Here is a 10,277-nt window from a genome sequence, read left to right on the forward strand (position 1 = left end):
GCAATGGCAAGCCGGGGACATGTTTTAAGGGGATACTTGAGTGAGTGGCACAATAAGTGATACAGGCCTGCTAGTAGAATTTAATTTACAGGCCTTGGTTATATGGCATACTACTCTACCAGAGATTTATAAGTAAATTAGGTATGCCAATCAGGTGTAAGCCATCTAACTGTACAATGTTTGAGGGAGCGAGCACAAGCACTTTAGCACTGATTAGCAGTGGTATCCCGTCCCTGTAGCTGTCGGCAGAGCACTGTCCTTGACACCGCATCCTGCCATTTAGCTCTCAACATTTTCGACAGACAGTGGCCTGGTCCGCCCATGTGGTTATTTTTTAAGTAATTTCTCTCATCACCTCTCATATTTGGTTTCCAATAAAGCATGACCTGCAAATGTGAACCCTCTCTCTTAGGCACCCCTTTAATTGGGAGTAGGTTTATTGTCCTGGTATTCTCGAAGGGATCAAAACGCTGTTGACTTTTACATGGACCCTTCATACTTTGAGCGTGTGCAGTGCTTTTCTTGTTTTTCTGATACACGTTGATCACACTTCTACACTTTCCATGTCAAACGTCAATGTCACTTGTGTGCATCACTTGGGAGAAAGATCGTGTCTGCACAAGCACCCAATGAGTCATCGTTTTTATGACTGATTTTTATTGTGTTTGTTGATTAAAATAGCATTTTTTCATGTAACATTATATTACTTGTTATTAGGGGTCCTTGTTTCTTATTTGCTGTGTTACCCCCAAGTGTCTTGTGGTTCCGGGATTTCCCTAGTATAATTAATACTTTCAACTTCATATACCAAGAGAATGGACACAGACAGTACATACCACCTAAGCTGACCAGATGAGTGTAGATATGTGTATTGTTATAGAGCTTTATAGAGGTGCACAAAAACAGTGGCTATTGTCTCCAGATCAGACTGCAGAGTTCCCGTCTCAACACATTTCAAGATGTATATATCTGGAGTCCGCTTCTCTACATGCAAGACAGTGAATTGCTTTACCTGTTTTGTCCCCTTGGTCGCATATCCTGCTCTATACAGCTAACCACATCTTTTGGGACATATTATGTTTAACCTGTGTAAGCTGAAGAAGTATTGTCTGTAAAAGCCCCTAATCTGATGTGAAGGACCTGCAGTCCATTTCTGCCTTTTAAACTTCCTCTTCAAGCTCAATTAGAAGGCTCTGCTTTTGCTTTTTTTTTTAGGTGCAAAATGGAATTAACACGACCTCTAATGACTGCTTCGTGCTCTTGCCATAATATTGCAGGCGAGTCAATTGTACCCTGGTTGATTTCAAAATATTTTGTAGTGTCCTTCAATAAGTATTCTCCAACCAGCTGGGTTTTTTTTTTAGCCATGATGGGTCATCCGCCACTTATACGAGGCCAGCAATGGTATTGGTTGGACCCAGGGCTTAATGAGGGCATGGTACGATAGACTCCTGGCATGTAATGAGGATTCAACATGGTCAGAGTGAGAGGAGGATAACAAGAAGTAGTCTATTCTTGAGAACGACCTGTTTGGGCCACAGAAAAATGTGTACCCTTACTCCTGGTTATAATGTTGGATTTTACTTCTTATCTCCATAGTTTTAAAGACAATATTGCCCTTTAAATTGTAAACTATTTGTTATCTTCATTGATATTATTTTCAATAGCATGTTAAATTATATGTACAAAAGTACCATTCGGAGGAATATGGTTTGAATGACACGAAAATGCCACAAAACCATTCTTAACTTTAAAACACATACATATACACATACCATCTTACATTCGAGACACCAGTGATTTGTTGAGGAAGCTTCTGGATTTACCCTGGATCGATAAATATACACTTATGACTTTGGACATTGCCTCCCTTTACACTAGTATCGACCACAGGGATGGTTTGAGGGCAGTTGAACATTATTTAAAGAACAGATCAATGGAATTATTCAACCACAACAGAATGCTGTTATGCATGATCAATTAGTGTCTTAATAACAATTTAAGTTGGCCTAACGGTTAGGGCGCTCGACCTCGGACCTGGGGGAACTGGGTTCGAGTCTCGGTAATGACGCTAAAACATCCTGTGATTCTGGGAAAATCACTTAATCTCCCCGTGCCTAACAAAAAATGAATGTGTGTACTCATGTAACGCAACTGGTGCTATGTAAAGCGCTCTGATACCCGATTGGTTTCGGGTCAAGTTTGCGCTATATAAAACACTGCAAAAAATGAAAAATAAATAATAATAAAAAATTTCTTTACATTTGGAAATGAGATATTCCAGCATTTTAGGGGTATCGCCATGGGGGCTGCTTCTCCTCCAGCTATGCGTGTTTGCATGTAGGCTGGTGGGAGGAGCAGGTTCACATGGATGAGCACTGTACTGACTGGGACAGGCATGTTGTGAGTTGGTGGCATTATATAGACGATGTGTTTGTCATTTGGAAGGGGACACAAGTCCAGGAGGAAGCTCTTTTCAAAAGAATTAATGTTAACACATTGAACCTTGAGTTTACAGCACATATTGACAAACAAGCTATAGATTTTTTTTAGATGTGCATGCTTATGTTGAAAATGGCAAATTGGAATCCTGTTTATTTTGTAAGCATACAGCAGGGAATTTTTTTTGCTTCATCTTTGATTATTATGAATAATATAGTACTGTACAGTATGCGATTTGCACCTTTTTGATCATAATGAATTTTTTCGGGTACTGTAATAACTTTGCACTCCGATTTTAGAATTGTAATTATGTAAACACATACTTCTGAGTATCTTTACCCAGATTGGACATCAGGTGTCATATCTCAATCGTATACCAATATGAATTTCATGGGCAGGCAATATGCCGTATGACACTGCTTTTATTCAGGTTTAAACACATTACAACTTTGTAATTCAAAATTCTTATATGTGCACTGAAGTAGACGTCTTTTGAACTACATGCTATCGGTCAAGTATGTTGTCAGTGGTCATCACTGTGTGCGAAGTAACTAATCACGTGGTTTTATGTTTAAGTAACATGTAGTGTTGTAGCCGATCATGTAATCAAGGCCATTTGGTGTGGCCGAAACGCGTCATGGACAATACGAGAGAAAGATATATATATATATATATATATCTATCTCTCTCTCTCTCTCTCTCTCTCATCTTCTGTGATATGATAATGTAGCATACAAAACTGACAACTACTTGATTACCTGAACACCATGGGGGTGATTAGGATGGCAGGAAGACTTTAGTTTGCGCGCGGTGACCAGCCGCAAGACGTGCGGCGGTCCTGTACCGCTAATTAGCATGCACCCTGGCGGTCGCATTCTGCATTTTTGACATTGCGGCGGGTGCTGCTTACAGGCCTTATGGAAAGGCCTTAAAAACCCAGCACCCTAATATGAATGGCGGTGCCTGCTAGGCACCGCCACCATATTGAGGCCCAAGTCCGCCCGGCAATCGGAACGCTTGCAGACCGCCGGAAAAGCGGCAGACGCTCTTTGCGTCCGCCGCGATACCCCCATTAAAATATGGCTGGGGGGGTAAAGCGGGTTGCGATCCACCCGCCATCCTAATCACACCCATGTGTCCAAATCGCTTATAACCATTTGCTTTTATTGGTAACTGATGTTTGACATGAAAATACCCATAAGGAACACTTTAAAAAACATTTTGAAGAACAATTAAATGACTGCAATGAAATGGATGGTACGATCCTCTCAATAAACTATGCTGAAGGAAAGTCATAATGGCAGAAGCTCATGCAACATAGCACACATTTAATGCGCTACTTAAATATGGTGCTACTCCTGGCAATTCCGGACTTGAAAAACGTTAAACAAACGGTGCATAAGCAAGACAGCAATGAACGACACTCCAGCTGCAGAAAAAGTTTTACTTTCTAGAACTTCTAAAGATGATCCACCTACTGCGAGACATATAACCCACCAGCTGGGCAGGAGCCAACCAAATTTGTATACTAGCAGAAGTAAGGTGCAATTTCAAGAACACAATCTTATTTTACACTATGCCAAAGTATTTGAAACAATATGGTAAAGCAATGAAAAAGTAGACATTTTTTTTGTCTGAAGATATAGACATTACAGCGTGAAAACAGCACTTTTAGAATCCTCAGATGTCCAGTGGCAAAAGACAGCATCCCAAAACTTCACTGTCAGAAAGTTGACGCCATGGACAAGATCTGTGAAAGAGCTGCGTGACTCAACTTCGGTAAGAGGTATTTTTGCCGACAAACTTTGGGCCATAAAGAGTTGACTGCCAGGGTGCTTAGCCCTGGTAAATGATGGAACGGTCCAGTATCAGTGCCAAACAGAGGGAAAACTTGAGTCACCAGATTTGTGGGATGGTGCAGCCATGATCCATGGAGGCTAAATGGGAAGGAGCGCACCAATGGCAGCGAAAAGACTGGCCGGGCCAAAGTAGCCAACGTTATGCAACCAGAACAACGGCTTTGACTGCGTTAAGTGGCAAAGAATCCAACTTAATAGCACCAGGGGTGGAGAAAGGAGCCTTCAAATACCCCATTGAAGAAGCTGGCAAATGTGAGAGCCTAAAACTTAGAGCACTGCCTGACTTCTCAAAAAGGAAGGGCCTGACAACAAACAAAATCTTTGCCACAAAGACAGAGCTGCTATATCTGACTAAGATAACCTTATTCACGGAACAAGGAGAACGGACTCAGTCCGGAATGCTGGGAAGTGAAAATGCATGCTCCTGACCGGAGTAATCTGCTTGTTGACCACATGTAGAGGATACGCTGTTAACAGTATTTCCAGTGATGACTATAGAGAGGATACACAAAACATAACAATTGTAGCATGAAAGACAAGCATGATCTCTAGGTTGCCACAATACCACACTAAGGGGTGGATACACTGAGGCTCTAGAACCTCAAATTTAAATGTATTTGTCAAGACCTGCTAGGCAGCTGCTGTTCTCAGAAACAGTATCTCCACACAGAGCCGAGTCACTGGATAATGTGGCCGGTCACCAGGATAACAATAACTGATCACGGACAGCAGTCACCGAGCAAGGCAGACCTGGATGACGAAGAACAAAGACAACTTAGGAGAAATAGTAGATCTCCTTCACAAAGATCATGACAAAATCCACATCCCCTTTTAAATCAACCGAAATAATGTCTGAACAAGATTTGTGAAAAAAGAAAGAGGACTGTTATACTTTTAATATTTTAGCATATGTTGTGCATCAATTGCTTTGAGGATTAGTGCCCCCAAAATTGGTACAGACAGAATTTAGCTTTAGTTATGCAGGTGGAGCAGGGCTAGACAGTATATTAATCTAGCACCCCTGCATTTGTTAGATAGAAATTAATCTTTGAGCTTCCATATAAACTGGGCCCTAACTTGGCCTGGGGTCGAGTGAAAGAACTTGGAGCCCAAGGATTAAATTTCTTTCTTAGTAGTATATTATGAATCCTCCACAAAGTTGATTTGTCTATCAACTCAAGGACTGCCCTCACTATACTGACCCCCGGCTGCCACACTCCATTACTAGATAGTATTTTGGAGCACGAGTGAAAAACCTAAAAAAAAACACCTTACTCCAATCAGTAGGTGTCATAATTACCACTCGACTGCATCCCATACTTCACTACAAAACTGTTGATCATTTCAACACTTAACGTTACTAGCCTTGGCACGTTAGAAAACAAAAAACGCTGCATTATCTCAGAACTAGAAGAATTCAGACATTGCCATTATAAAAGAGACAGGGATGCCTCATATTTGAAAGGGGACTGGGAAGGCATGGTGGTGGGTAGTGGCCGCTCTAAACCCAACATAAAGGCAGGAAAGGCAAAACACAAGACTGGGAAAAATGTGGAGTGTATATGTATGTATGTATATATATATATATTTTCACTTAAAAAAAACCATAGGTTTCACACATGTTATAGTTAGGTGGACATTACCCTCGTAAAAAAACAATGAAATTCCCCGTTATAGTTAGTTCAGATAACTATAACTCACGCGCCCGCAACCCTGCTCATGACGTCACATATTACATCACTCATGACATGGTCAGTGGCATCACTCATGACATCACTGATGACATCATTCTTGTGATAGAGTGGCGGTCGCGCGAGTTATAGTTATCTGAACTAACTATAACGGCGGAATTTCATTGGTTTTTTACGAGGGAAATATCCACCTAACTATAACATGTGTGAAACCTATGGTTTTTTAAGTGAATTTGCAAGGTTTTTTAAATGCTAATTCCTAACTATAACGTGTGTGAAACCTATGGTTTTTTCAGTGAATTTGTATGGTTTTTTAAAATGCTAAGTTATGTATGTATTCTTTTTTTTTTTATATATTTATTTTACAATAATCTACGTCTTAAAAAAAAAAAAAAAAAAAATTAACAGTGCGCGCCCCCGCGATTTAAAAAAAAAATTAAAATGTTTTTTTCTGCCTTCGGGGTCCTTCAGGGACCCCCTGACAAAGGCTAGGGGGTCCGGAACTCTCTACCATGCCCCCTTTTCACGTTCGCCAACTTCCTTTTTCACTCTCGCACTGAAAACAAACAAAATGGCGGCCGACACTTCCTGATTTCGACCGATTCGAACGTTGACTAACATGTAGCCAGCAATCAGAATTACGCTCGCGCACGTTAGGGTGAACAGAATACTGTGCATAGAAACCGCATGTGCCCGAATCAGATTAAAAAGACATTTTCATTCTGACAATTTTGCAAGTCTTGACTGGCCTCGATTATTACAACATACTGGGTGGGCACAAGAACATTATCATAGATCCTACACTATATAAAACTGGACCAACAGTAATAACAATGACAGGGCAGTGCTACCTGATGCTCGCTCTGAGCTCGGGCTAATAGATACATGGAGTCTGCTACGTTCCAGAGAATGAAGATTACCTTTCTTTCAACCCCACACCACACAAAATCTACAATAGATTTCTTTTATCTCACTTAAATTTAAAATCTCTAATAGTAAAATTAGTCTAGGATGACTATTAGACCATGCACTACTACATTTCAAAATAAAAATATAAGACCCCCAAGGACAAGAGGAAACTTCATCTCACATAAACATGTACAAATCTAAAAATGCCACCCCAAACATATCTGCCCTAACTCTGGGCTGTTAGCAAGGCCACATCAAGGGGGAACACTGATGCAGGACTCAGCCATTAAATGCAAAGAGACCTTAGCGGAGCAACAATGCTTGAAGCGCTCAATTAGTACTCTCCAGACAAGATATTCGACAAGTCCATCTACAGAACAGAAGGAGTAACTAAAAGCAGAGAAAGAGACATTACAGACCTTTTTCACATCCAAAAAAGAAAAACATGGGAAAATCAAAATGTCATTATGATCTGGAGAGCTAGTGTGACGAACAAAAGTAGGTTAGGCTGTATTTACTCTCAAACATTTCTAATAATAAAGTAATATATGCAAAATGTTAATTTACGAGATCTTGTTTGAATTATTTCCCTGAAACCATACTCGATCAGATATTACTAGCAGTATATTGTAGAGTGATTAAATACCAATAAAGAATGTTGCACAAAAAAAGATACATTTTTAAACACCTTATGCCACCATTAACAGAAAGTGGCATTCATAGCGTCCATAGACAAACTGACAGAAAGAGAACTTGTAGCATCCTCAGACCACCCAATGTCAGGAAGTGGCAATAATATAATTCCAAGATCACCACTGTCAGGAATTGCAAACATAGCATCCAGTATAAGTAAGTAGCGCAGATAATATATCCAGACACTCATTGTCAGCAAGTAGAACATGGAACACTCCAAAGCATTCACAGTCAAATAGTACCACTTGCAATTTAACCAAATACTCATTGTCTTTAAGTTGAACGTATAACACCCCACATCTTCCACTGACAGAAACAAGTACTTGTAATATCGCACGGCATTCACCATCTAAAACAGGCACTTGTAATAAACTCCCAGGTCGCCCACCTATCAGAAAATGGCATTTGTAATATCGCGATACTAAAATCCAGAGGTTGGCGCTAGTACAGCCCAAGAAACAATGCCAGTCGGCGCAAAATATACCATAAGAAACACATTTTTAGAAATTGCCACGTAACAACACGCTAAGGCAGAGGAACAGCCAACAACTGGTGTTATCCAATGCCAGAAGTGAATTGGTAAAAATCCTCAATATCTAATTTCGGAAAATGGTACATACGCATCTAAAGGCATCGAACATGAAAAGGCTGCACTTTGTTTCCGTAACATGCATGAAATCACAGAAAGTATCACTCATTGCATCTAATCACGGAACGTGAGACGTTTATCACTCCAAAGCACTCACTGTGTGAAAGCAAAACGTGTAACATCGCGTAAAATCATCTCAGAAAAGAGCACTTACAGACTACCACTGCATTTAATGCCAGACGTCGGCAGCGGCAAAACCCCATAACATCCACCAAATACAAGTCCCTGAAGTGGAAGATTGCGAAATACACTGGCATACTAAACAGTGAACATATTATATTATAAAAACTATGTTAAAAACAATTATTCGGATGTTAGAAAATGAAAACGTGAAGTGTGACAGCTGGGGAGCCCTCAAAGCTGCACAACAATGGCCCCATCTCGCAATCAAGTACACAAAAGGACAGCAGCGGGACACCTTCCTCTGGTCACTGGTTGGGGGCAGGTGTTAGGACGTATGCAAGTTTAATAATGAGAAGGCAGAGAGAATCCCCTCTGGTTAGGGGAGGCACTTGTAGGTTATTAGCACAAAGAGGGCACATGCTGCTGGACCAGGCACAAGAGAGTAGATGGGGGAAGGCTGGCAGAGAGAGGTCACAGCCAATGATTAGAAATACCCAAAAAATGGCACACGCAGAGAGGGACGGGCGAATGTTGCTAGAGGGAAATGATCTCCTCAGAGCTGGCCGCCGGTGGTGGGATTTAATAGGCATGGGACAGGGCCAAAGAACATGTATTGGGAGTTCAGGGTTGGGTATAGGCATGCCACATCACAAAAAAATAAAGTCACGGGCATGGAACTTAGGCACGGGGCAGAGAGGTACTGCAGTAGGCACAGCTCAAAAGACAGGAGACGAGAAAGCACGAGCTTGGGGCTCAGGCAAATTTGGTATGTTACTAAGCTAGGCAGGAGACAGGGTTTCACGCAGGCAGGTTGCTGGGCCAGGAGAACTGGCAGGACAGTAGTGACTCAAATGAGTCAGGCAAGGGGCACACGCAGGGGACTGTTGTTAGGTTTAGTACAGCCAGGGCGCTTCTGTCGAGTACCTACCTGGAGGACTCCACGTTGAAGCTTCCGCCGTCCAACAGACGAATCTTGCAAAACAGGATCCCGTTCACGAAAGGCACGGAGGACAGCTCGTCCAGCTGAAAATCCACCCGGAATTTGAACTTCTTCTTCTTCATCATCATGAAAGCCATAAGCCGGGGCGAAAGAGGTGCTGGGAGCCCTGCGGGGGCGGACGGCAGCCCGGTGGAGGGCAGCCCGAGACGGCAGTCCTCAGAAACGGTTCTTTTCGAATCCGACTCCCGGCATCCCTGGGTCATTGAGAGGGAACCGTCCCTCCTGCTGCTGCGGCCGTGCCACGCTAGAGGAAGCTCGGACTCACAGCTCCGGGGAGGCGCTCAGCTACAAGAAAAACAAACCCGTCACCGCCCCCGCCTGCTGCCCGCTCCGGGGACAGAGGAGGAGGAGGCGGCTACAGTGCAGCCGAGGCCCGCCCAACGTTTAGGCCGCAGCGCCCCCAGCGGACACCGCAGGCGGCGCACGGGTCCTGCTGACTGACTGCTAGAGTGGAGAAGGGGTACTGCCACGGGAGTGAGTGAGTCAGGTTGGCAGGCCTCTGCGACCGCTCTGGACAAACGTTGCTGCCGGTTTACTCACTACTACCGTCGGAGACCAAAATTCCACTGTAGGACTGTCGGTCAACTTATTGGACACTTTTTGGCTCCTGTTTCCTTTAACTCTATTTTTACTTAAAAAATACATTTTCTGACGTTATCTCTAAAATACTGTTTCAGTAGTACATTGCAGTACAACAGCCACATGGAGCTTTTGAGACATTGTCGTTACAGCCTTGACAGTTTGAGCTAAGGTTACACATGATACAAGGATAGATTATATTGCTGTACATGAGATTTTTGGACCACATGCAGCTGTTTATGTCTCTCCACTGCCTCTTTTCCATCCATAAACTACTACAGTATGGGACATACTATTCATACTAAACAACATATAGAGGCGCAACTAGAGCC

The 10,277-nt window shown here is 42.4% G+C and overlaps 1 protein-coding gene across 1 annotated transcript in view; it reads right to left on the minus strand.

Moving 5' to 3' along the window:
- The window catches only part of EEIG2 (EEIG family member 2), a 571,287-nt gene extending 561,568 nt beyond the window's left edge, over window positions 1-9,719 (minus strand). Inside the window, exon 1 of the mRNA XM_085602240.1 lies at window positions 9,295-9,719. Within this exon, the coding sequence (XP_085458366.1) occupies window positions 9,295-9,569 (275 nt within the window). The 5' untranslated portion in view covers window positions 9,570-9,719. The remainder of the gene's footprint in view (window positions 1-9,294) is intronic.
- Between the last annotated feature and the right edge of the window lie 558 nt (window positions 9,720-10,277).

The sequence above is a fragment of the Triturus cristatus genome, chromosome 4_2 (assembly GCF_964204655.1).
Source record: "Triturus cristatus chromosome 4_2, aTriCri1.1, whole genome shotgun sequence".
Classification (NCBI taxonomy): domain Eukaryota; kingdom Metazoa; phylum Chordata; class Amphibia; order Caudata; family Salamandridae; genus Triturus; species Triturus cristatus.